The sequence below is a fragment of the Curcuma longa genome, chromosome 4 (assembly GCF_044706935.1).
Source record: "Curcuma longa cultivar G26 ecotype Majalengka, Jawa Barat chromosome 4, ITB_CL_G26_1.1, whole genome shotgun sequence".
Classification (NCBI taxonomy): Eukaryota; Viridiplantae; Streptophyta; class Magnoliopsida; order Zingiberales; family Zingiberaceae; genus Curcuma; species Curcuma longa.
The window spans coordinates 13,034,057-13,060,597 of NC_133864.1; the positions used below are offsets into that span (position 1 = coordinate 13,034,057).

General features: G+C 38.1%; 4 protein-coding genes across 6 annotated transcripts; 1 reads left to right on the forward strand and 3 right to left on the reverse strand.

Moving 5' to 3' along the window:
- Positions 1-439: 439 nt before the first annotated feature.
- On the reverse strand, positions 440-11,009 carry LOC141826888 (uncharacterized). Its single transcript, XM_074714208.1, has 13 exons — positions 10,841-11,009; positions 10,411-10,738; positions 8,756-8,945; positions 8,633-8,682; positions 7,191-7,283; positions 7,024-7,112; positions 6,828-6,906; positions 5,372-5,454; positions 3,363-3,441; positions 2,649-3,279; positions 1,674-1,757; positions 1,032-1,581; positions 440-794 (listed from the first exon to the last, which is right to left on the reverse strand). Exons 1-12 carry the CDS (start codon positions 10,870-10,872, stop codon positions 1,076-1,078), a joined length of 2,244 nt encoding a protein of 747 aa, XP_074570309.1. The 5' UTR covers positions 10,873-11,009; the 3' UTR covers positions 440-794; positions 1,032-1,075.
- Positions 11,010-11,748: 739 nt separating this feature from the next.
- Positions 11,749-15,367, reverse strand: LOC141826012 (heat shock 70 kDa protein 8). Of its 3 annotated transcripts, none has more exons than XM_074713268.1 (2): positions 15,268-15,367; positions 11,749-13,704 (listed from the first exon to the last, which is right to left on the reverse strand). In XM_074713268.1, exon 2 carries the CDS (start codon positions 13,701-13,703, stop codon positions 11,979-11,981), a length of 1,725 nt encoding a protein of 574 aa, XP_074569369.1. In that variant the 5' UTR covers position 13,704; positions 15,268-15,367; the 3' UTR covers positions 11,749-11,978. The 3 variants fall into 3 exon arrangements, with proteins under 3 accessions (XP_074569369.1, XP_074569370.1, XP_074569371.1); XM_074713269.1 differs by having other exon boundaries at positions 15,230-15,273; XM_074713270.1 differs by lacking the exon at positions 15,268-15,367 and adding an exon at positions 15,171-15,250.
- Positions 15,368-21,615: 6,248 nt separating this feature from the next.
- Positions 21,616-22,717, forward strand: LOC141828193 (uncharacterized). The gene has a single exon (XM_074715568.1). It carries the CDS (start codon positions 21,617-21,619, stop codon positions 22,232-22,234), a length of 618 nt encoding a protein of 205 aa, XP_074571669.1. The 5' UTR covers position 21,616; the 3' UTR covers positions 22,235-22,717.
- Positions 22,718-24,778: 2,061 nt separating this feature from the next.
- LOC141827112 (mitogen-activated protein kinase 4-like) lies at positions 24,779-25,998 on the reverse strand. Its single transcript, XM_074714380.1, has 2 exons — positions 25,576-25,998; positions 24,779-25,465 (listed from the first exon to the last, which is right to left on the reverse strand). The coding sequence occupies exons 1-2, from the start codon at positions 25,996-25,998 to the stop codon at positions 24,779-24,781; spliced, it is 1,110 nt and encodes a 369-aa protein (XP_074570481.1).
- Between the last annotated feature and the right edge of the window lie 543 nt (positions 25,999-26,541).

A 26,541-nucleotide genomic window follows, 5' to 3' on the forward strand; every position in this document is an offset into this window, starting at 1 on the left:
TTAATAATTGATTTCATTATTTTTTTTAATATGAATTTAGTGGGCTGGACACGGCTATACGGGCTTAATTAAAAAAAATTAAAATCAGAACGAGAATCAATATAATTAAAAATTAAATTATTTAAAAAAATTTGATTTAGGGTTTCATATTATCGTATATCATTTATTTCCACAGAATTACCAAACATAACCAATGTATTTTACACAATGGAATGCTTGAGATATAAAAATCGGTGTTGTTATTGAAATAATAAGTTTAACACATATGAAGAACAATATTTAGGTTTCCAAAAACGTACCCTACAAGAAATACCAATGGGTCCAGCTAAAGCACATGTTCTCCAACTTTGTATGGACCATTCAACGCCTCTATTTGCTGCTACGAAATTCCCAGTACGTTTTTAAACGGGCACAATAATCAATCTGTTAACCAGGAACTGAAGTCTGAAGCAAATAACTAGGCAGATGTTACAGATGGTACAAGAATGGCTGTAGCGTCTACAAATAATGTTTAAAAGACCGGTGTTTTTTCAACTACACAAAAGTCGAGCCTTGGCATGATTAGATGCACCAGGCAAATTAAACCCAAAAAGTTTCATATTCAGCAAGTTACAATGATTACTAATTTCAAGAGCTTCTCTGATTTACTTCACTGGGAACCAAAACAAATCAGTTGGATTACCACCACTTGGCTACAGACCTCCATGAATGCACATCCTGGTTTGAAATTAGAGACGAAGATGAAGGTGATGATGGAGCCCTTCAGTTAAAGATCAGTAATCAGTTCCCGGTTCCTGCAGCAAAGTTCATAAAAGGGCAAAGGTCATTCACAAATCTATTTAACAGAATAAAGAAGCCAATGCATATCTGCCATTCTATATAAGATGCTTGTTACTTTCTATAAGCAAATTTAAAGGTTTAAAGTTCCGAATCATACAGATAATATTGTGGTGTTAAATTCTAGAAACATATCGACTCGACAACCCAGTTTCTAAAGTATAATGGATATGATAAGAAAGGTACACACTTACCCAGCTTCTGAAATATCTAAGCCTCATAAGTTGCGCTCCAACCATTAGATACCAAGATGCAATTTTGATAATTTCTCATTTCCCATCCACCCATTCTTCTCAGTTGTTGGTCTCTTCCTCGTCGATCTCTGTCCCTTAACAGAGTTCTCTTCCTCTCCTGTAGAAGCCCAGAAGCTTTTCTGTTCACAATATGGATTCTTAAACTTCAGTTTCAGCAATGGCTTCATATCTTGGGAGGAACTCGAGGTAAACTTTGAGAGAGATGTATCATTGCAGCCCCTCTCAGACTTGTTAGATATATCTGCGTGTTGCGTTTTCTGGATCATGTCATCACTTTGTTCTCTGGTTTCATTTTCTGGAGACAGGCTCCTGTCATTCCTTCTCTTGCTTATGGATGGATTATGGTTTCTAGCATTAAGTCGATTTTCATCAATCAAATTACCATTACTTTTCTGGTGCTTCTCATTCAATTTTGCTCTTTTTGCTGGAGGATTTTCTTTACTTCCAGGATTTAGACTTCTCAACAGGCTTTGATTATTAACTCTACCACCTGAAATGTCAAAGGTAGCAAAAATCATATTAGGTAGGCAAAAGGCTGAAGAAACTAGCAAATAGCATCAAATATAGTAATGATATATATACCCTCTGTGGTGTCTCGTTGAATAGTAGTATTATTATGGTCATGCTCATTATCTCTAACCTTCTGCTTGATTGCATCATCACCACCTGCTTAGAAAGAAATACAGAAGACTAATTAAGCTGAAGAAATGCCCAAAAGAGGATACAACTGGAATCCAAATACGCATCATGAAACCCATGTTTTAATTAATAATGAAGTAAAAGCCGAGACAGAAGGAAGCATCTAATTGCTCATGTATGCTCGGTGGAAATTAGAACAAAAATTCTTATAATTTTGTTTGATATGGCAAATATATTGGTAACTGCATTAGGAATAGGGTAGAGCAACTGACGTTCATAGTGAGTCAAAGGGTAACCAAGGAAGAGTAGATAATCAGGTAATATGTGCCCACAAGTATTCGCTGTAGATAGGTTATCTGGATGGTGTTGTGAATGAGAGCCATTTTTAATCATGTTTGCAAAATAACAGCAAGGCTGTGAGTTCTACTTAAAACATATGTAGTTCAGATATTAGCATTTGTTGTATTAAGTTGCAAGCGGGCATTTATGTGATAAAATATATGTAGGAACTAAGAATAGTTGAAGTTAAATTGATTTATTTCACAAATGCTCAACATTAACAGAAACACAATAGAAGATATAAAAAGAAGCAGTCAAAAGAAAAATCAATGAGATCCAACAGAAGACATGCATTTTTCTGCTAAGAAACAATTGTGCAATTGTGAAAATTTTCAGAATAAAGCAAGGCATTCACAAAACCTATATAAAAAATTAGAGAAGCATAAAGGAAATGAAAACAAGTAACCTACAGAAATTACATTTTGAAGAGTTTCTTTTCATGCTCTCATTCTGTAATCGTATTATTTTACTACCCAAACTATTTATCTACGTTCTTAAGCAATATGGCATTTCTTGAACAAAGCAAATCTCAGTGATTTCATGTGTGAAAAATAAACAGAATGAACATAGGAAAATTACCAAAGTTAGTAACCAAGTCTTGATCCATATGACAGCTTGAGGTTTCAGATCTTGGAGAGCTGGATGCAGGGATTTTGTTTTTTGAACCAATGTGAATAACTAGCTTAGTACTTCTTGTTGTTTCCACCTCGTTTGTAACTTTAACAGAACATTCCTTAAAACGAAGGCCTTGTGCTTTGCTGCTCTTTATTTTGAGTTTAGGTATGGTGGAGGATGAAATTATATCTGAACCATCATGTATGGAGGAATTTATCTCGTTGACATTCTGATTTCTAAAGCTACTCTCCAGTGATCTTGACTCATTCTGCCCTTCAAATTTTGGATCTTCTGCTTTACCATTTAACTTAATCTGACATCCCACTCTCTTTGCTTGCATTTTGTTTGAGACAATCTTCTCATGTTCCTTTGATAATTTATCATTGATCCCTTTCAATGAGAACTTTAGGGGTTTTGTAGTATCATTTCTATGTAGGATTGGACCACTTTGTTCATCATCCAAGTATGGAAAGTTTGAATTTATTTCTTCTTTAGAAGGCAAACCAGCAGCTGCCCTCAAACTTGAAATCAAATCGCAGTCAGCAATATCTCGCCTCTTCCAGAGTTCTTTTACTGCATCATCTATATTTGTCACCTGAACAACATAGCCATAGCCAGGAACATTAGACTGTCATACCAAGCATGACCAAAGTAAAATCTAGCAAACAGTAGACACACCTGATAGCAATCACCACGGCATGCAGCACATTTATATTGTAAATTTTGATCTGCTTGGAACTCCTGATACTTATCATCACTGCATAACATGGAAAAGGAAAATGCTAAAACATGAGAGAGCTCTCACTATTGAAGAAAAGAAAGTTCCTCTGACAAACAACCAGAAAACCCCAAAATAAGTCAAAAGATATAATATAAATGTAGTAGGAAACTATAATAACATAACAACTGATGCTAGTAAGTTTAGAAGAAATATGAAATATACTTGAAAAAAAAAGGAAATTAATTAGTAAACTAAAAAGTACTTTAAATTAACTGAAATATAAATCACATTAATTCAACTTCAAAATCCAATGATCAACCATCCTCATGCTAAATTTCCTCTCAATATGAAATCAGCTAGAAGCAGCAGCCATCTAAGTTCTCAAGATCCACAGCACTAGGAATCCAGAAAATAGGCATCAGCCAAAGAGATGAGCTCAAACAATTATGGAAACAAAAAGTAAAAAAAACATGAAAAATATTGATGCACTATTGTGCTTTTTATTTTCATGTATAGCTTCTGAACGTGCATCCTAGTGCTTATATTATCTACCTGACACCCACAAACAATAAACTACACATCATCTAGTCATAATGGAAGTTTGGACAAGATAGAGAATAAGATGGCAATCGACAGTGAGGTTGTAATGACTAGGCATGTTTCAAAACATATTAGAGTAAGCATTATTTAGATGAATCGAAAGTGTAATCTGATGATTGAAATATGAACTTAAAATAGAAAAACTGTGGTGGTCTGCACTGGACATCGCACATGTTTATGGAAAAATAAATTGCAAATCAACAAAATTGCCAAAAGCCTGCAACTTAATCACAAGAATGGAATCATTCACTGAGCCCTTTAGCTGCTATTTTTTTTTTTTTCAAATAGCAGCAACTATAACGCTACCACTCTTGTTATCTGTTTCCCAGACCCAGCTACCAAGCCATCATGATAGAATAAAAGGATTGAAGACCCATAGACCAAAGGTACCAAGATCCAGTTTAGAAACCAGAGCTCACCATGCATATCAATGCACTTTTAGTAAGGAGAAAATGATCAAATTTATCAAAAACTAAGTTTAATGAAGGGTTCGCGACTCATGTAATAACCCACACTGACAATATAAGATCAATCATAAGTTATCTGAATGGAGGCCAATGGAAGTTTTGCAATTGCTGGTGCGGGCTCCAGTTCATCTTATTTGCAGCAAAGAATGAAGGACTTGATCAACAAGCAAATCCAGATTTCCATTGTATCTTTTATGTCATGTTAATATAAAGTCATTTAGATATAACAATGAATATATAATCATAGAGGCCTTCTTTACAGCAATCAGAAAAACTGGAGAGACCCTTATGAGAACTGTTTCAAGTGATAATATGAAAATATATAACATAAATTACTCAGTACATGGGCTGTTTGAAAAGGCCTCAGCATAAGTCACTTATGGAGCTGGATATGCTTATACAGTGAGGAACCCATCATTAAATCCACTAATTGCATAAAACAATACAGACTAAATTAATAACTAATTTGTTAAAATTCTGTCCAAGTGAATATCAATTTGATTTTAAAAAATTAGCAAGATAGATAAACAAAAAATATATTCTAAATAAACAAGAAGCATGTTGTATGTATTAATCAATACATAAATTTCATATATATGAATTGCATCAGCTGTTTATATTCTTATAGTTGTTGCTTAGATTCATAGGAAAAATAATATGAAACTATGGATTGCTTAGGATGATACATTATATAGTAGATGTAAATAATTGATATTTTAAAGAAACAAATTTGGAAAGCATATGGCATATGTATTATACATTGGTTTGACTGCATCTTGTCTATGTTTTTTAAAAATACAACTCCATGTTAATTTGGAGGATTATATGTCACCAAGCTTACATAGGATCAATTCAAGTAATTAAATCCTATTAAAGTTAGTAAAGGTAAGCGGGTATACCTGATGCCATCACATAGGCAGTGGACCCATCTTTCACAAACATCACAGCAAACCATTGGTGTAGTTTCAGAATCTCTGTAGACCTATAAAAGCAGTTACATCTTTAATATGAATGTGACAGTAAACATATGCAAAAATTAAAGCGTGCAGAATGAAAGAAATAAACTAGAAGGAATAACTTATCATCTGATTCCATCATTGAAACAAATATACTACAACAAACATAACTTAGTTAATTAGATTTTCTTTGTTAAATATGACACTTTCAAGGAAGATTGCAAGGAGCATTACTAGAACCAGACCAGAACCATGCAAAAAAGGATAAGCTCATCGTAGGCACACACACAAAGGCTTTCACTCTCTAAAGGATCAGTACTTATGACATAGAAAAGTTTGATACATGAGAGATGCAAAATCATATTTTGTAGTGATTCATCAGAATAATCATTTGTGATGTAAAACAGCTACCTACAAAGTAGAGAAGTGTAAGTCATACTTGGTTGTTACACACTTGAAATAGGAAAGCACATCAATAAACCAGTATCTAATTCCTGATTCCTTCTGAGTGTCACACTTTTGTAAGGACATGTTCATGATAGTGAGGAGTTTAAAAAGCTAAATCATTGTGGTACAAGTTGTTTGGTGAATCAAATTGCTAAATGAATCATGGCCACACAAATTTTCTAAAAATTTGCTTTTACAGAGCAACAAAAAACTTTCAGATACTATCACAGGTTATCTCCAGGCACCAACCCCTCAGTATTCAAAGTTTTTGAGTAAACACAGATTTTCACCTTTATACTAGATCCTGAAATTTAAATAAGGAAAAATATCAATTTCTACACATGCATCACTATAGAATTTATTAAGCCTTTGAACATGTTCACATCGTTTTAACCTATTTTCTATAATTTTATCATTTCGTAAAGTTAAATCTGATTTTTCCTTAAAAAAATTTTATCTTTTATTTTTTCTACTAATCTTGCATATCCATCTTAACATTGCCATCTCTACTAGATTGACTCTCTGTCGGTTTCTCCTAACTATCCAAATATCTAATCAATGAAGCATGATTGCTTGTGTGATAGTCTTACAAAATTTTACTTTTAGCCGAAAGGGCACGTGACAATTGCACAAAGTTTCTATCCATAATTCAAGATTCAAATTTAGGCTACGTATTTTGTTATCAATTAGCAAAATGTCATTTGCTGGAGATATATCTTGATTTATAAGTTCTTCTAGTATTAATGTAAAAATATGTAGACTAAGTGATAAGAAAATAACTTATTACATTCTCAGTAGTTCTAATACTAGTAAATGTATTATTATACATATCCTTAAGATTAATACGATTATTGTTGTATGACTGGTAATTTCTAAAAGTATTTTCCTTGTAGGTATCATGGAAGAAAGTATCCAAATCTTCTCAAAGTAATGTGTTCAACGAACTAAGTACCTTTAGACAAATTGGACAGTAATTTCCTTTCACAAACAATCTACCACAAGCATCACAGCAGGTATAGCCTAAAAACCATCTGCGTCACAACAGTATTGCATGTTAGCATAGGTAAAGTGCCTCCAACTATTAATGACGGATGAGATTCAACAAAGTACAAAAAACTAAATCAAGAACAAAATAACATCAAAAGTACCTTGTACTAGGACCACTTCCAGGTACACTGGACCCACAGCTGTGACACCTTGTGTGCTTTGGACACAAATAAGGCCCACGACCAACATTCTGCAAATTCAGTTATTGAACTATCAGTTAAACACAGAAAACTTCCCATTGCACAGAAATCAGCTACATAGCACATACCTTGTGTGGTGGATGCTGACAATAACAGTGATAAGCACCATCGCACCTTTTACAGTACATTAGCTTATTAGGATCGCCAGTTCTTCTGCAGACCTGGAAAGTAAAAGAACTATCAGACCTGGAAAGTAACTGATCTAAGCATAGAAGTTAAACAAGCAATTCGACAAACACAAACATGTAAGGGTGAAACAATCAACCTATTGATTCTACATTTCACAGCCAACTGAAAAGTAAAAAAAATTGCAAACAGTATTGCAATCAATCTAAACGATATAAAGATAGAGATGGTTCCATATTTGCAAGACGGCAAGATATTAAAAACTTATTGAAGTGTAACACAATTGCATTCTGAAATATTAAACAACCGAATCAACATGAACTCTAAAAACACAAATATTTAATTAGATATGACAAGGAGAGTATGAGATTGTCCCTCTTATAATGCTTCATACAACAACAACAAAAAAATCCCATATTTGTTAGGATAACAAGTAATAAATTAATTCTCTCCCTTGGGCAAGTAGTGATACGTGGTTTCAAAGCTAACCTAATCCTAATAAATGTTAAGTGTTATCATTTGGGGACAGTCATAGCGTATCTAATAATATTGCATGGAGGTACTTGAAAATGGTTGTTTATGTGATGGAAAAGCCACCATTGAGCCTCACATGGAGAAGATCAAGAATGATGACAAGGTATTATTTAGGCGCGCATCTTGCCTTGGGTGGAATTTGTGTCTTGCCTCAAATGTCAAGACTTAAAACAATCAGACTATGATGCCCTAGTTTAATCCTAGGGCAGGAGTTGTGGGTTAATAAAGAAGGTTTCAAAGGCTTGGAAAAGAAGACATAAATAACCATTAACATGAGTTGAAGCATTTTTTTCGTTGAGTCAAGCCTGAGCAAGCAACTGTGAACAAAACGGAAGTGTGTGCTATTCCTCTCATTCGGGCAAGCTACAACATATTTAGGCATCGTTTCCCGAATCAATCAAATGTAAAAACTATATTTGTTGAATTGACCAATTTTAGGGAATAAACACATGAAAGATAAATAGTTGGGGGGGGGGGGGGGGGGGGGGGGGGGGGGATTTAAGGACATTGCGCCAGGCATATTAACTGCAGAATAACTCATTGCAAATTTAATAACTGCAGTCTCTAATGTTTTACCACAGCACCAGGTAGGATAATGTTATAATGTGTAAGCTAGAAAAATATTGTTATTTAGTTAACCAATGTATTGATAATGGTAGAATTTCTCCTGTTTATTAAGCATGAAATACATAGACAACCTAATCTAATATAACTTGTAAACATAATTATTAGACTAAATACCATCAAATGGAGTTTGAGTAACAAGCACAGGAAATAGAGCATGAATGTTCATATTTACTCTTTTAACAAAAGCACAGGATCTACAGAGTGAGAGCAGAAGATGAAGTACCTCACAAATGCGACAAGAGGGGCAAGACCATGAACTCCAATGGAATAAATCTGCAGAGCATTTTTAGTCATTAGAATTGGAGGCTAAGGGCTCCTAATGCTGCATGGAGTAGTGGATAAGGACCTCTATGTTCAGACAATGTTTTCAAACAACTTCTATGGTACTTCTTGTTGCATTGTTTGCAAGACAGCATCTTCAAAGCTTTCTCAGTCCCTTCATCTTCGCCTGAAAAACATATGCGGCACATGACCTTCACAGTAGAGTTGCTTTGATATTCTCCATCAAGGCTGTTAGTGGCCTCTCCTGGTGTCTCCTAGGAAGACAAACAATCTTACCTATTAGTTTTTTCATATTAATTAGAACAATAAATCAAGGAACATACACAAACAACTTAATGCACTGTAAGCTATTCAATTCACATGACAAAGGAGAGTGGAAATGAATCACATAGCTACTGATCAGTTGAAGCAGGCAATATTTGCTAACATGTTGGAAAACCATTAATCTGATAAAAGAAAACAGGGATTCAATTGATATGTAGATAATGAAGGTAATATGCATAATTCCATTTGGCAAAAGATGAGACAAAATGTGTCCTATGACAACATGAACAAGAATGACAAGACCTGAGGCCACAGTATTTGGATCATATATATAGGTCCTGTTCAATTGAACTCCGTGTAAGAATGTTCCTTTCTTATCTAAAACTCACCACAAATAGATGCCTAGAGTTTCTATCATAAATTGTTTTCTAAATCAATAAGAATCATGCACAAACATTTCTTTTTCCTATATCCATATATTAGTAATCTTACTCTTATTATTTAATGCTATAGTTGATCTCCTGAGCTACTACAAATATATCTTCATTTGTATTTCGTTTATTATTCTTCCTACAATCACTCTTTTCCAATTCCAGCAATTTAATCTCCCCATGATGAAAAAACTTCATATATCACATTATTCTTATAAATTAGTAGTACAAGCCTTTCTTCTATCTGTAAGACATTTTCTTAATTCTCAACATTCTATTGAATAGTTTAGTTGGTCAAGCTATAAGTTGATATCTTAAACTCTTCCAGACTTTTTAATACAAATCTCATATGTAGCTGCAATCTTACCTACTTACGTTTGCTTTTTCTTTTTACCCTCGTTCATCTAATGCTAAAAAAAAAATTGTTGGCCAGCTGAACTCCTGTAGAGGATTCACATACTCAAGGTTTATACAAAGTGCAATAAGGTCGAAGTAACTGAAAAAAAAGGCAGTTCATTTGTGTGTGAAGAATGTTATAATTATAAAGAAATAATTGCTGATACATTATTCAGGCATCTGAAATCATTTTGGAGAATGAGGCATACAAATGAAGATCAAGGTATAAACCATGCAATAAAAAAGCAAATACACTAATTTTTATGCCTAGCCTTCATATGTCCAATGTTAATCCCAATTGACCAAATTAGAAGAATCTCCCAACACAAGAACAATCCATGCCGAATTACAATGAAGAAATATGAGAATCAGATTTGTATAGCAACTCAACAAAAAAAACAAAAGAGGAATGATAAGGAATCATAAATAGAATAATCATCGATCAAAAATTTGTTCTCCCCACAGCTTTGTTAATGTTAGGAAAAACTTAAGCAAACATATGTAGAAAACTCTAGACGATCAAAAAGATAATGCATCGTTCTCAATTAATGAAACCAGTAAACAAATCAAACTTTGCTTGAATCAAGTCCCGAAATCCTATCATCCCAAACTCGGAATGACGACTTACTGCTGCACCACCGGCCTCCAACCTCCGAACATAGTCCTCCGCCGCCAAGGAAGCAGCCAACGCCTGCCGCTGCAACACCGCTCGCTTAACCTCGTCGCCCGCGCCGACGTCATCCGCCGCCACGGAGGGCGCTGTCACAGCGGGCACCACACGGGGGACCCAGACCTGGACAACACCCTTCTCCCCATCTTCCTCCTCCTCCTCGTCGGCGGCGGGGCGGACGGCCCATGGATCCCTCAAGAACTCCTCGAGCGCGTCGATCTCGGCAGCCAAAGCCTCGCGCCCCGGGGCAGCACCAAATCCCAGCTCGCAGTCGCAAATCCGCCGGCTGCAAGTCAAAACCAAGGATCAAATCGAAAGGGCAAGTCACAGAGGGGCGACAGGGCGATGGGGAGGAAGGGGGCGAGGGAGAAAAGAGAGCGGGGGTTACCAAGTGAGCGGGCAAGCGACATGGAACGCCATGGAATGGAACCCGACGCGGGGTTTAAATCGATCGATTTGAAACAAGGATTTAGAAGGGCGGGTGGAAATTGAGCGTTAATAAAAAATAATAATAAAGGGAGATTAAATTGTGAGATTTAGAGAGAGAGAGAGAGAGAGAGAGAGAGGGGTGGAATTGGGGCGGAGCAGGCGAAGAAAAGGGTCGGCGGCGAGAACCGACACATGATAACGTTATATTTATACTGCGGTGTATACGATAACTCGCGGTGGGTCTTGGCACTATTTGTAACGGATACCTAGGTTGCCATTGATTCTAACAGTGGGCCCCGTGTGATTCTCCAGACACAATTCGGGTGGTGGCCAGAGTTCCGATTAGCTAGTCGATGAAATTGAAGGCTTGTGTGATATGGCCCGGGTGATGCGATGTTACATGTAGGGAATTCATCTGGACCGTACATTTTGGGTGAATCTGGTTAGTACAGGGATTTGATCGGAGCCGTAGATTTGGCTACGACTATGTGATCATCGGATGCCGGGGGTGCATCCTGACCGTTCATTGTAATGGATGCACGGTGGAATGATACCGTCAGGCACGCCCAATTAAAATTTTAAAGACATTACATTTGACAGTTTTTTTTTAATTGAATATATATATATATATATATATATATATATATATAATAAATATGTTTAATAATATCAAATATATAAGTAAAATAATTTGATTGATGAACAATTACCTAACCTCCCCTAATTAGCAATTTATGAATATCCAATATGGCAACTACAAAAATGATGGTTTATTTAATTCAGCTTACACTAGACAAATTTATATTTTAAATTTCTCCAACTGAACTGACCAGTTTAACTCTACTTTAGGCTACATAACAGGATAAATCACAGAGAAACATCAAATAATACTTGATGTAATATCCAGTGCACAACACGAGGAACATGAACGTCATAATCTTGATTGAACTAAACAAACACAAGCGTCAATAAGCAGAATAGTCTGAGTGAACTATGCAGAACTCTGAAACTTACAATTGATATATAGGCACCTGGGAGATGTAGTAACGAGCGTAACTAAACACGTACGGGCAACGGCTGATGAACATCTACCCTACTCAAGGCTGCGCCTTCTTTGGCATCATAGCCACATCCAGGGAGCCATTAGCCTTCACAAGAGCCTGCGCGCACCAGTCATGACCATCATCCAACATGGGCATTATAACTTCCATGAAAGGCGAGACAGAATGGTTAGCACCAGGCATGATTGCGCCACCAAATATTCGAAGCACATTTCCAGCGTCAATGTCCATGCTTATGCTGATCTCAACAGTCCCCTTTGGTGCAGATGGAATCCCTGTCACTTTGAAGTATCCCATAAGATGGCTTTCCTCTGCACGCTTTGCATCACCTTCATAGACAACAATCAATGCCTCAGTCTGGCCATCCCGTGTAGTTGTGAAAAGCATGTCCTTTCTCGCTGGTATTGCTGTGTTTCTCGGTATGATGGACACAAATCCCCCACCTTCCACTCGAATTCCCAGACTTTGTGGCGTAGCTTGTATCGTAAGCAGATCTAAGTTTCCAGAAGGATCAGTGACTCCAGAAGCAACAGCTCCTTCAATTGCAGCACCAGTTACGGCAGCCTCAACTGCATCCACACCATTGAATTCCTTCTCTTTTCTGCATATTCCCAGGATGAGATTCTTAATTTTTGGAATTCTAGAGCATCCACCTACTAATATAACATCGTCAATGTCTACCACCGATACTTTGTGATCAAACAAGCATTGCCTTACAAGCTTCTCACATTTCTCAAACACGTTCCTGTTCACATCTTCAAATTCTGATTGGTCCAGGGTTTTATCTATCTGTGTACCATCAGGCAATTTCAAGTTTATCTGAACACTAGACTGGCTTGAAAGTTTGTGAATTGCCTCTTGTGCCGCAATCCTTAGCAGCGCCAAAGACCTAATCTTGTTTGTATCATGGTTAGGATAAAGAGCATCAAAATTCGGGAGAAGATGATACACAACATTTTGAAGAATGTCTTCTCCACCCAAGGTACAACCCAGTAGTGCTTTGATTTGGGACACCCCTCCAGCAGTGGCAGTTACTGCAACATCACAATATCCCGCACCAATGTTGAATATAAGGGCGACTTTCTCACTGCCACTTCCCATGTTTTCATGCAAAGATTGTTGCTGATGTTGTGCATATAGCAGTGCAACAGCAGTCGGCTCCGGCATCATCCTGAGAACATGTAACCCAGCCATGGCACATGCTCGTTCAACCCTTGTCTGCTGGAACCGGCTAAATGCAACTGGAACTGTAAGAACAACATTTCTTATTGGACGTTTGAGCTTGATTTCAGCCATAGTTTTCAACTCTGCCAAAACAATTGCAAGTACTTCTTCAGGCATGATAGATCTCCACACATTATTCACTAGAGCTGCAATAAGTGGTCGGACACCAATGTCCAATGTCTGAACAAGAAAGGGGAGGATCTTGCTACCATGAACAATTGGGTCTTTGTCTGATCTGCCAATCAAGCGTTTTACATTGAAAATTGCACTGCCAGACAAAATTTGATCTTCTGCATATGCCCGTACCTCACTTGCACCACCAACAGGAACATCATCCCCAAACATTACATATGAGCGCATGGTCTTTTGGTTTTGGGTGTTTTTGAGGAGTTCCACTCCTGCACTAGTCCATACTGCCACACTGCATTTTGAGGTCCCAAGATCAATTCCAACAGCAACATCATGAAATGCAGATTGTCCTTTGTCTTCGCCAGTATTTTCACTATCAGATGCTACCATGTACAATTGTTCATCCATCCTGTAGAACGAGATCACAAGTAAATCAGGATAATGAACAGGTTACAATAAGAATAGGTGCATTCGTTCCAGGGTGTCTTAAAATGATACTTTAAAGAATGTACCTCATTGTTTAGATAGCATTTCTATAACACATTACACAATATTTTTATATGAATTTTTAATAAAAATATACACTAACTATTTGACTAAAAATATATATTTGTTTTATTCTAACAATCAAACAAGTCATACTAGTCTGTCAATTGTTTTAAAAAATTTTAAATTATACAATGCGTTTAATTGATAATATGTAAGATCTGTTATAAAATTTTTTTAAAAAAATCCTTCAATGACTACCAAGCCTTAAAACTGAGACATATAAGCTAACATGTCTATTTCTACATGGAGACAATTAAATTGAATCCAAGAAAATAGCAAGCAATATAGATTAACAACATAAACTAAGGTGCTATTTAGTCATATGGTTTAGATGCTCAGCATAAAAGTATAAAAACAATTCTAAATGAAAATAGAGCTACTGAGCATCACTGAAATACTTTTTTTTTTTACTCCGTTGTCGATAGCGTATTGTGGACTAGAATGTTAGCAGTTTGATGCTACCTATACAACTATAGAAAATAAAAAAAAATGTCAAATGTTTTGACTGAAAAAAAAAACTAGGAGAAAGTTCGAAAAATGTTGCTAGCATTTTCATATGGTAAATAACATCATGTATTGGCTGGATAAAAAGTGTTTTGGATAGAAGTATTTTGCAGCGTGACTTAGCAGCTGACTCTTTTCCAAACGTCAAAGAATTAAACCCTTAAAACACGGAGACTCTAACGGTATTAGTAATGTAAAAAACATGAACCATGTTCCGATACCAAAAAGCAGATCGGCCAGATCAGTCTCAACCAGAGTCTCTGGTAGAAGTAATAAGATTGTACTTAGAAATTTAAATACTGCATCATAGCATATAGTCACTTCTTGTAGAAGTAACAAAGATTGCATTTAAAAGTTTAAATAATGCATCATTGCACATCGTCATTGCTTTGTGGTTTACCATGTGCAGCAACAAGCTAAAAGGACTCCATGTGCCATAGTAACACAATGTTAAGTTTTTAAGCGTGAGCTAATCATAACCAAGATCAAACCTTATAATCGATTGCTCTTGTGGGATCAGAAAAGTTATCCCTCCGGATTATTCTTGGTACCTTCTAGGATCAATTACTGTCTGGAACCTAAGCATATCAGAATACTACACAACAATACAATGAATGTACGGAAGCCATCCACGCTTAATTGGCTGGTTTTAAAAATGATAGAGCTTCATACAGGATGGCAGCAAAAAGATGTACATATTTGTTTCATTCTTGGGGAAAATGCAAACTTTAGTTCAACGGAAACTAAAACATGGGTCAATAAACCCTGGACCATTTGTCTACACTACACATCCAGAGTGATTACAGAAGCACGCTGACTGACCTAATTATGTGAACTCTAAAATCCCATGTACTACAACCAAGAATCAAATCGCCGACTACCTGATCCGATGAAGAAATCGATAGAAAGTGATTCTTACTTGATCGCCGACGAGGAGAGTGGGGAGGACTGGAGGCTTTGCGTGTGTTGGATAAGAGACGCCGACCGACAAACAAGGGAGGCGAGGGGTGGAAGAAAAGACAGGGTGAGGCGTGGCGAGTCGAGGAGCTTCTGGAGACAGCGAGAAGGCGACACCTGGGAACGTTCTGGTTCCATCTAAAGTGGCGGGCCCCAAGGATGGGAAGTACAGCATCCAATTAAAAAAATAATAATATATCTCAATCAATTTCATAAACTCAATTCGGATAATCGATCCGATCCCTACAGCATCTAATTTTAACCCATATCTCATATATTTTCAGTTCCTCGTGGCACTAAGTAGAATCGATTTGAATTAATTCAAAAGTCATATCGAATTAAGTCCGATCAATATGAGATTTGAGCTGGATCAAAATCTTTCAGGTCACACTCGAGCAGGTCAGACCTACATTTGACACGGATTCGACACAGGAACGATCATATCGGTCAGAATCCAATTTTTTTATTTCGGGACCACTATCACTCGGCACTCTGACTCTGAGATCTCTATACGGTCAACAGGAAACGTGGTGAATATGGAACAACACGATTAATTGAAAACGAGAGGTACATAAAACACACATGGATAACAAAATGAGAAGAATGTGTGATGACATGACAACTTCTCAACTAACTCACTTGCACGGGCGCAAATATACAGACATAAACTCAATCACTTTTTAATTTTTCTTGCAACTTCTTCAATTCTCCGATCATAGAGGTCTGATTTGAATATTGCAGTAACTACGTCAAGATTCACCTTTATCTTCATTTTAACTCTCTTTGTCTATTGCAGAGATTCTCTAAAACCTATGGACTTTCAACTCAGTGAGATCTACAATAAAGACGCTCCGACCTGTCACTAGTCTCATCCTTGATTATTCAAGATCGATTTGATTCAGTCTCCTCGTCGAACACTTATACAATTCAAATAAGAAAATGAACGAAGAAAACATAAACAATGAGATGAAAGGCACATGTATCCCGAACCCAATATGGTCAACCAAGCTAGCGGCCATTCGGGCACGGTCCGCCATTGTCGCCAGAGCCGTTGGAGCAATCCGAATGGCGAGAAGACTCATCGGAGCCTTGCGCGTTGGAAGTGGAGGATTCTCTAATGAAAACAGAATTCCAGTCTGAAAGTTTCTCTCTGGTTTGGATCCAATTTGTTAGGTTCTCAAAGATGATACTTGGACCTGTATTACTGAAACTGATGTGCATACACACACTCCAAAGCGTTTGAAAGAGTTGAACTGGAAGAAACCTGGAAGAAACATGAGAAGCCAGATGTTTTTGACTAATTTAAATAAGGTCAGGAGCTAGGAATTGGTCAGAAATTCAAGGTTGACCTATAATAACTTAATAATTATGAACGTTGTTGAAAATAAAAGTAAAATGCAACATGTCTAATCAGTACTCACTATTTGAATTCCTGGTCAATATTGCATCAACTCCCACAAAATCGTCTCGTTGACTAAGAGTGATGGTCAACTGATCTAATCATGAAGAAGTAGAAACCGCGCTTACAACCTGAAAGCCACAACCTTTTAAGTTCCTACCTCCTTCCATTCAATCGATAATCTCTCACATCTTCTACTCAGTTCTCACTGATCGATCAGGGAAAATTAGCATCAAAGAGCGAGCGCGAGCGATCCGATCGCTCATGGATCAAGAAATCGTTCCGATCAAGTTCTACCAAGGCATAAACTCCTACTGGAGGAGTAGAAGGTACCACAGGCTGGAGAGCTCGGCGCCGGCGAAAGGGAAGAGGGCGATGTCAACGCGGCTCGGCGGTGCGGGAGGCAGCGGCCGGTGGTTCACGCGGCTCCGGCGGCGGATTGGCAAGATCCGTTTCCGGGTCCGGATCCCGTCGCCGGTCAAGGTCGTCGCCCGGATCCGAGACGCATACGTGGAGTGGATGCTGTCGGCCGCCGGGAAGGCTCCGGCCACGCTTAGCGGGCCGGATGCCTGGTCGAAGCGGATCCCCAAGTCCCGACCCGCGAAGACCAGCTCCAGCGCGTTCGAGCGCAGGTTGATGTTCGAGATCTACAACTCGCTCGTCGTCGCTGGAGAGATCAAATCAAAATGAATTAGTAAAAACAAATAGATAGTTGTAGAAATGTATGATTGTACCTGTAATTTGCTTTAAGCGTATTAAACTTTTAATTACAATTATACCCACATTTAGTACAACAATATGTGTTATGCTTTTTATTGTAAATAATTAAACAAATTTATTTATGGAAAATTTCTGTTGGTTATATATTATATATATATATTGTAAATAATTAAACAAATTTATTTATATTGGTTATATATATATATATATATATATATATATATATATATATAATATATATAAAGTTAATTAACTAAATAAATTTAAATAATTTATTAAATTGAATAAATAAATTTGAACATATAAATATTGATGTGTCTCTCAATCTTTATCTGGACATATATAAGCATGTCAACTACTGACGTGACTAAGCAAATAGAAGGACAAATCAAAGTTGAATGTTGCGGCTCAGAAACATCCCTAGAAAGACTCCATTCTAGGATGATGTTACGGCTTGGGAAGATCCCCTTGGGAATTTCTTCAGAAAGACATATCGGTTAATCCACTAGAGAAGAAGTTGCGGTCGACTTGATTAGGTAATTTCTCATTTGAGAAAATACCTTCTTGAAAAAACTAGCTGAGCTCCTCTTTTCATGACAGGCTGACTATGCAAGAGCATCTCCGTTCAAGAATATCCTCACTCAAGAATATTTCTGTCGTACTCAATCCCTTTGCCTATTTAACCTAATCATGATATCGTGAGCATGAGTTTGACAGGAGCAATGGTGTCCTACGCATGAACTTAGTAGGTATAGGGCCTCGTGCACTAAGAGGAGAAGTTAACTGAGACTCATACTTGAGCATGTCATATGTGTAGGGCATGTCTCTGATAGAAGGACAGATGACTATTCTTTTGACTAAGGACAGGAGCTGCCTCTCGTCACTCATTCCTTCTAATCAGCACACATGGCCAGTGGCATGAGGGCTTGTCTTACTTGTATATAAAGGGGAGCTTGTGCACCGGAAGAAGGTAATTGTAATTCGCTATGAGTAGCTCTAAGTCAAGAGAGTTGACCGAATCAACTACTATTCTTCTTTTTCCTCTTGCTAAAGTCCTCTCGAAGAAGGCACCAAGTTGTTTGAAATGTTTCTCATTTTCCAAAGTTGATCAGCTCAGCTTCTCTTCGAATCCTCTTCTCTTAACTAGATAATATTTTTTTTTTCAGCTCTGTGTTGATCTTTTCATTCATCTCTATGCTGACTTGATCGTCGGAAGGGTCACGCTGACTACGTTGGCCCCCGTTGACTGATGCTAACTGTAGGCAGGAGACCCGCTTAGGTGCATGGTGTTGATGCAATCAACCTCTAGGGTTTTGATGTTTGACAATATACCTAAGTCGATTAGTTTGACTAAGGATTAATCCAAATATTATTAATGTTTGTATGTGGGTTACGTCTAGTTAGGTCATGACTAGTAAGGAGAACTCAAGAAGAGTTTAGTCAAGACCAAATGACTAGCAAATGAAGTCATGGTTGGAGGATTGGACAAGGAAGTCCTAGTTGGAGTGATTAGGCAAGGAAGTCATAATCGGAGGGATTGGGCAAGAAAGTCATGGTCAGAGAGACTAGGTGAAAGTCTTGACAAATCAAGAACATCAGGCAGAAAGTCCTAGGGTCAAGGACACTAGACAGGAAGCCCCGGGGGTCGAGGACATCAGGCGGAAGTCTAGAAGGGATCGAGGGCTGGAGGTCTAGCGGAAAGTCCTGCGGGTTAAGATCAAGGTTGAGTAGGAAATCCAGGTGGGTCAAGGATGATTGGAGGCTTGGCAAAAGGAAATTCTAGAGGAGGAGGTGGTAAGCCTAGTAGGTCAGGGAGTAGGCTAGACTAGCTTGTTTGTTGTATGTTTGTTTTGTAGAAATCTAGAGCTAGAAGCAGGACTAAGGAAGCAGACAGACATCAGCCAAACCAAGCTCAGAAGGAACCGAGTTTGACTAGGGTCGAAGCGAACCGAAACAACTCCAAGCACCCAGATTAGTTTTCAGGCACTTGGATAGTCCAAGCACCTTGAATGGTTCCAAACACTTGGAGTAGGATAAGACGTAGCGACGATAGACCCCGACGACATCGGATTTGATCAAGTTGAGTGGGGGGGGGGGTGGAAAGGGATCCAGACGCTTGAAAGGGTTTTTATAAGCATCTGCGATCAGAGCTTCAAATCATCAATTCTACTATGACTACTTATCGTTTCTGCGCTCAGAATAACTCTCAAAGCTCTGCCACCAAAGAAGCTCCAAGAAGGGTGTGTGACGCTTAGGACTTCCAGAACGTCTCACCGAGTTTGTGCTTTTGTATTTAGCTTGTATTTATCTTTATTTATTATTGTACAATTGATACGAAAAGAAGAAAACGTGTGTCTCCTATATATAAACCTTAGAATACTAACCATAGGAGGGGGGGGGGGGGGGGGGGGCGGAAAGGGATCCAGACGCCTGAAAGAGTTTTTATAAGCATCTGCGATCAGAGCTTCAGATTTCTCCATCTCCGAAAAAGTTTCCAAGAAAAGGAGAATACTAGTGGACGTGTGTCTCTCCGTATATAAACCTTAGAATACTAACCATAGGAGGAGGGAGGTTAAGAACCAAATAAATCTCGCATGTCTTTGTGTTTATTTGTTCCTGTTATTTCTATAATTTCGTTGCTACTGACATTCTAACTAGAAAGAACGAACACGATTAACAAGAAAGAGAAACGAATGATCCACCCCCTCTCTTGATCCCGCACCCATCCTACACACAGGATTAGATGCTCTGCTGAATTTAGACCCAAAGGGAGAGTTGCAGTAGTGCACGTCGACCCCTACTGACTGGTCGAGGATGATAATTTTCTCCGAACCTGATGGAGGATCCGATACCATACTCAAATAGAGGATATGAAAGGATTTTTTGGACTAATTAAATAATTAAGTATAAGAATTTTTTGATATAAGTAAGAAGGTGAGTCTGGTAAAAACTTGGATACCATGATTAAATAATATATATAGTAAAATATTACCTTACACACTCATCCATGAGTACCTTGTGAGTACCTAGTGTTATATATATTTTTTTTCAATTTTTAAAATTTATTTTAGGATTTAAGATTTAAGCTAAAGAAAATGAAAATTAAAAAATAAAATAATACTAAGTGCTCACAGATGAGTGTGCAGGGTAATAAAACTCTGTCTCTCTCTTTATATATAAACTCATTAACTATTTTTTCCTTTCATTTCACCGACGACCAATTAAAGAAAAAATAAGAAAATAAATATGATCTTCTCCTTCTCCTTCTCGGCTTCTACCCTTATAGCATATAGATGTTTATTGTATTTTTATTGAATTATATATTTTTTGGATACGATGTTAATTCTAATATATTTTTGTTGAATGATGATAGTTGGGGTAGAATGAAAAAAATTATTAGTATAAAGGATATCGGATTCTCTGATGGGTATAGAGATGAGGATGGATATTTGATCCTCTGATGGATATGGAGATGAGGATGAAAATTGAATACCCGATGAAGATGAAAATGTGAATGGATATAATAAATAAGGATAGGGACGGAGAATATGGACTTCACCTTAAATCCAACCCATTGTCATCCTTATCAACTAATGTGGATATGCAAGTGAAGGATCCATTCGGTAAGGGACTCGCTCGGATGAAGGATCCGCTTGAGTATAAGAAGATAGGAGTTGTTTAGATTGCATGTTTCAGAGTAGATTGCCAAAGTGGATGAGAGCTTTATCGGATTTGAATCCGAAAGAAGCGGTCAGACCGAGCTAAGAGTGAGGAGGAGGTATCAGTCCATGTCATATATATTTAGATAGTTAATGTTCATGAATAAAAATTATAAATCATTTAGTAATAAAATTCTTTAAAAAATTTAAATCAATATATAAATAAATAAATAAATAATCTCTTAAAATCAAACTCTTTAACGAACTGAGCTTAAATCAAGTTTGCACTAAGTTTAAACCCATTAAAAAACTCAAATTAAATTTGAACATTCATTTTAAACTGACTTAATTTGACTATTTTATCAAATAAATATAAAGAACGTTTGGCCTAGCGTCCCTCATTTACAGTTGAGTCTTATGCATTTGGACTGGTTCGATAGAGTTGGCTTGAAGGTCTAGTTTGGGCTAACAAGACCGGGTTACAAAAACCCTAGCAGGCGTTGGCCACTCTCCCAACCAAATAGTAGAGATCGATGAGCTCTCTACTTCGATCGGGCGGCCGCCCCCGTCTCCTCTCCGCCGCCGCTTCCTTCCCGTTTCTCCGCCGCTCCTCCGCTGCGGCGCCAGCGGCCAATGATAACTATGGAGGCCTCGAGCCCGTAGACCAGCGGAGGCTCCCTGCGGACTACGACCCCGCCACCTTCGATCCTTCGGCGCCGCAACGGAGCCCGCCGTCTGATCGGGTTTGGAGGCTCGTCGACGAGGTCGCTGCGCTTTCCCTCGTTGAGGTCGCTGAGCTATCCGGCATACTCCGGGATAAGATGGGGATAAAGGAGCCCCCGGCTATTGGCATCGCCAACGCCGGGGCCGGCGGGGTCGGAGGATCGTTTGGGGGTGCGGCGGTGGATGGGAAGGAGGAGGCTAAGAAGCAGGAGAAGACGGTGTTCGAGCTGAGGCTGGACTCTTACGATGCTGCTTCCAAGATCAAGGTGATCAAGGAGGTAAGGGGATTTACGGATTTGGGGTTGAAGGAGGCGAAAGAGTTGGTAGAGAAGGCACCAGCGGTGATTAAGAAGGGGCTCTCAAAGGAGGAGGCCGAGCAGATCATCGAGAAGATGAAGGCCATTGGTGCTAAGGTTGTCATGGAATGATAAAGAAAGTGAGTTTCTCTCGCTCATCCTTTGCTTAATTCTTCAATTCATCACGGAGAAGGATATCTGTGCAAATTCAGTGCAAAGTTGGAATTTTTATCTCTTGATAACAAATTTGTTTCTGATAGTCTCAGTTATGGGAGTTTGAGGAACATGGAAGCATTGGGAGGTATCTCCCAGCCCTCTAATTATGCTTCTGTGTAGATTCACATTGTTTTGGGAGCACAAATGGTCGTGCTTGATGGAACTCTATGTAAGGGAAAGTCATTTTATTCCAGACACTTTCAATTTCACACTGAAGATGTTGACAGTGATGATACTAGGCCATCTTTTGCTTCATTAAGCTGTAGCATTGATTGCAAAATAAATTGGGCATATGCCCCAAACAGGTTCTAGATGTTGAAAAGTGCTCCAACTTAACCTCTATATTTGAATATGACTCGATGTGAATCCATAGTTCTGAATAAAGCATTACAAGAAACATCTATATGGTGAACATTAAATTCACATGTTGATAAATTAGCTTTCTTTATGTTATTTCATTTTTGTTTGTGAAAATACTTTTGACTTATCTGGAAGGCTTTTGAATTCACATTGGGAAAAATATCATCTGGAGGTATATGGAGCCCTTGTTTGGGCATCCATATGATGAACATGAAATTCATATGTTTGAATAAGTATGCTTATTTTTGTTATATTTTTGTTTTGAAAATATTTGTGACTTATCTAGATGATTTTTCAAGTTCATTTTGGGAAAAATAACATCTAGAGACTAGAGGTCCATGGAGCTCTTGTTTGCCCATTTTGTCAATTAGTGGCCTTGTTGGGATACTTTCCATCTAATTTTTCTCTTTCCATATGTAAATTTTTCTTTGCTTTGCTGTGGACAATTTTGAATATAATATACTTGAAGTTTGGCCTGGTATTATCTAGCAGCTATTCAAATTATATAGCGTACTTGTGTGGGTTTTCTTGTTTTCCTTGCATAATTAGGTCTCAGCTTTTAAGTTTGTAACAATTTATTGGATAGTCTCTTAGAATTGTTTTGCACTGGCACTTAGGCTCTCACTAGTCACTGACATTTTTGGTATGGATAGGTTGATGTAAATGGTCCAATCCCTGCAATGTTGTCGACATGGTTTTGTTCCCCATGGGTGCCACTGATTTTGACACCATAACTTGCCATCCTTGTAGACTTATCTTTTTGGCCATAATGATAGATTTCCTTAACCTGAATTAGTTGGAAACCCTAAAAATGCAAAAATAACGACTAAAGTTTATCTCTGTTGCTATTTTAGCGAGACGGAAGTTTATTTCCGGACTTAGGGCAAGTTAATTAGGATGCGGACTTGCTGAATCGCACCCTTAAATCAAATTGTGCTTTCGTTGTAGAAGTTTGTTCATCAGTTTTAAGATGTGCTACTTAACAGTTTGCGGCCGGCTGATGAGTGATGAGGGAGATAAACTCTATCGATGCAAATAGGGCATAAACCTTTCAAATTCTTGTTTCTGTATGCTTAGTTTATTTGCTTGTCACAGAGATGGAATTGTCAAAGAACATGTAACAAAGGCTCCTTAACATCAATGGTCAACTAAGGCACACAATCTATCTAATTTGGCATTTACAGTCCTAGATTTATTTATTGTGCTGTTCGTGTGTTATCACTCAATGCCGCTGTTCATATGGGATATTAATTATGTGCTATGCTGAATTTACTTTACTAAACCCAATTTAAAGCCATAGCTCGAACATAAAAGAGGATACGACTGTCGAGCTTAGCCATTAAAATGAACCTTTGGCAAGAAAGATGAAGGAGAAATTATAGGACTTCATCTCCTGCAGTGAATTTTATTGCGACCAAGTTTGATGGCACAGGAAATATCAAGATCAGTAGTATTTTCTATACAATTGAGGTTGTGGGGGTAAAACATGTTTATAAACACAAGGCTTGCAAGCACAATCTTGTCGAACCTATATCCCTCTAGATTGGCAATTACATTAGTCGAGCAATTCTAGATTGGCAAAAGTCACACATCAAAGATTGTAATCAGATCTTACACCAAAAGAAAGAATATGAATCAATTTACCTCCCTCTTCTGCCTTTGTGATTCGGTCCTACAATTAATATATCGTAGATAAACAAATTAAAATCATCGATACGCTTGTAATTCTTAACATATTTCCTTTTAAAATATCCACTTACTGGCTTGTGGCATGGATGAGAATTAAGATATATAGAAACAAAACCAATTAGTTTTGATAAAGTTTCACATATTATATTATGAAGCATAATTAAGATTTGTCATTTACTCAAAAGATCAACAGTTTATCAATCACTAATTGACCATCAAAAACCTGAATTGGTTGCGACACACAGATTCTGTGAATCTTGCAACAAATTCCAGTAAAAAAATAGTAAATCACAATCAAGACTATTTTGAAGGTTATGCCACAGTAAGGAAACAAAGCAGCAGCAAGGTCTGCGCTAAATACTCATAACACAGTCTAAGAAGGTTTTGTGGGAAGACATTCAAAGAATATATTCAGGCTCTGGAAGCAACTTCTCCTTGTTGGTGATAGAAAAGCATCTCCTCCCACATCATCTCTCTGATCGCGTCTTCCTCGACATCGTCATCAAAACCAAGATCGACGGGGCCATCAGCAGCAGGATCAAGCAGGGGGTCGTAGATCGAAGCCATATAAGGATGCTGCAGTGCCTCAGTGACATCGATTCTCTTTGATGGATCAAAAACTAGCATCTTCTCCAGCAAGTCGATGGCCAAGGGATTGGCATTGGGGTATATGCTAGCGAAAGGAACGCCTAGACTTTGTGGCAGTGACTTGATGTACTTGCGAGCACGTTCACTGTCAATGAAGTGGAGATCAGCATCGCCCTGAACGCCAAGAACATGGACGATGCGCTCGAGCTGGTTGATATCATCGGTGCCAGGAAAGAGAGGTCTGCGCCCGAGTAGCTCGGCGAGAATGCAACCGACAGACCACATATCAACGGAAGCATCGTATCTATCTGAGCCAACGAGCAGCTCTGGTGCTCGATACCATAGAGTAGCAACATATGAACTCATTCCTCGGCCACTCTGAGACATGGAACGAGCTAGTCCGAAATCACCGATCTTAAGCTTGCAATCGCCATTGACAAAAAGGTTCTCTGGCTTCAAGTCTCTGTGAATTACGTTGGCCGAGTGAATATACTTGAGTCCTCGAAGCAACTGCATATATATAGAAAATTCATTGTTATTGATAATGTCGTACGTTACGTTGTCGATCGGTAATAAATTCTTCATATATATTTTTCATAGCGAATGGAATGCATACATACCTGAAAGAGAAAGTATCGACAGTGGTAATCGGAAAGTGGCTGACGTGATTGGATGATCTCGTACAAATCCGTATCCATAAGTTCGAAGACAAGGTAAACGTCTCTGAACGATCTCCTGTTGGGAGGTACCATGACGTCCTTCAGTGCGATGATATTATCATGCTTCAGCTGTCTCAAAAGCTTGATCTCCCTCAGAATCCTCAACGGACGGATGGGATTTTCAAAGACGTTCTTGATCTTCTTGATAGCAACTTTCTCTTCTGTTTCACGGATGATCGACGAGCATACGACGCCATAAGCGCCTCTCCCGATGGGCTCGATAGGTACATATTTAGTATCGATCTCGAATACAGTTCGCCAGATAGTGTAATAGCTCTTTCCTTCATTTTTAAAACCAGGTGGAGGATGCGCTACCATAGCCATGTCCTGTAAAATCCAACGAAAACACGCATTAAGATATTATTGATCTACTATACTATTCAACTCAAGGATATTCAGAGAATGAGTCTTACTGGGTGCGGCGGCGGCGACGAGGAAAAGAACGGCGACGAGCGAGAGCAGGAATTAGCCTCCGGAGAATCCCGCAAAAAAATGGCAAAATGGCAACGCAGGTTGCTTGTGTCAGTGGCAAGCGATGCCTATTTTATAGTGTTTAGACAAACGGAAAGTTAACAGATTCTCGTAACAGATTTGTTATTATTTAGAATAACTTTTTTAATAATAATAATAATTATTATTATTATTATTATTATTTTAGGTTTAAAATTCAAATCTAGTAACATTTTTGCTCGAAAAATTTAAATCTTAGAACCGAGACAAAATAGTAAAAACTTTACGAGAATGAGATTGGCCGATGGATATCTACAAGGTTTTATGTTGATTCTAATATCACAAATCAAATCTCATCGTGGCATGCAATCAAGGGGATGAGATGAGCAGTAAGACTTACTGGGTGCGACGGCGGCG

Excerpts from the sequence above, each read along its gene's own strand:
- LOC141827112 (XM_074714380.1), bottom strand. The coding sequence starts at position 25,998 with ATGGCTATGGTAGCGCATCCTCCACCTGGTTTTAAAAATGAAGGAAAG. Across the intron at positions 25,466-25,575 it reads GTCGATACTTTCTCTTTCAG|TTGCTTCGAGGACTCAAGTA; the intron begins GTATGTATGCAT and ends ATATATATGCAG.
- LOC141828193 (XM_074715568.1), top strand. The coding sequence starts at position 21,617 with ATGAGCTCTCTACTTCGATCGGGCGGCCGCCCCCGTCTCCTCTCCGCC.
- LOC141826012 (XM_074713268.1), bottom strand. The coding sequence starts at position 13,703 with ATGGATGAACAATTGTACATGGTAGCATCTGATAGTGAAAATACTGGC.
- LOC141826888 (XM_074714208.1), bottom strand. The coding sequence starts at position 10,872 with ATGGCGTTCCATGTCGCTTGCCCGCTCACTTG. Across the intron at positions 8,683-8,755 it reads AACATTGTCTGAACATAGAG|ATTTATTCCATTGGAGTTCA; the intron begins GTCCTTATCCAC and ends AATGCTCTGCAG. Across the intron at positions 3,280-3,362 it reads GCCGTGGTGATTGCTATCAG|GTGACAAATATAGATGATGC; the intron begins GTGTGTCTACTG and ends TATGTTGTTCAG.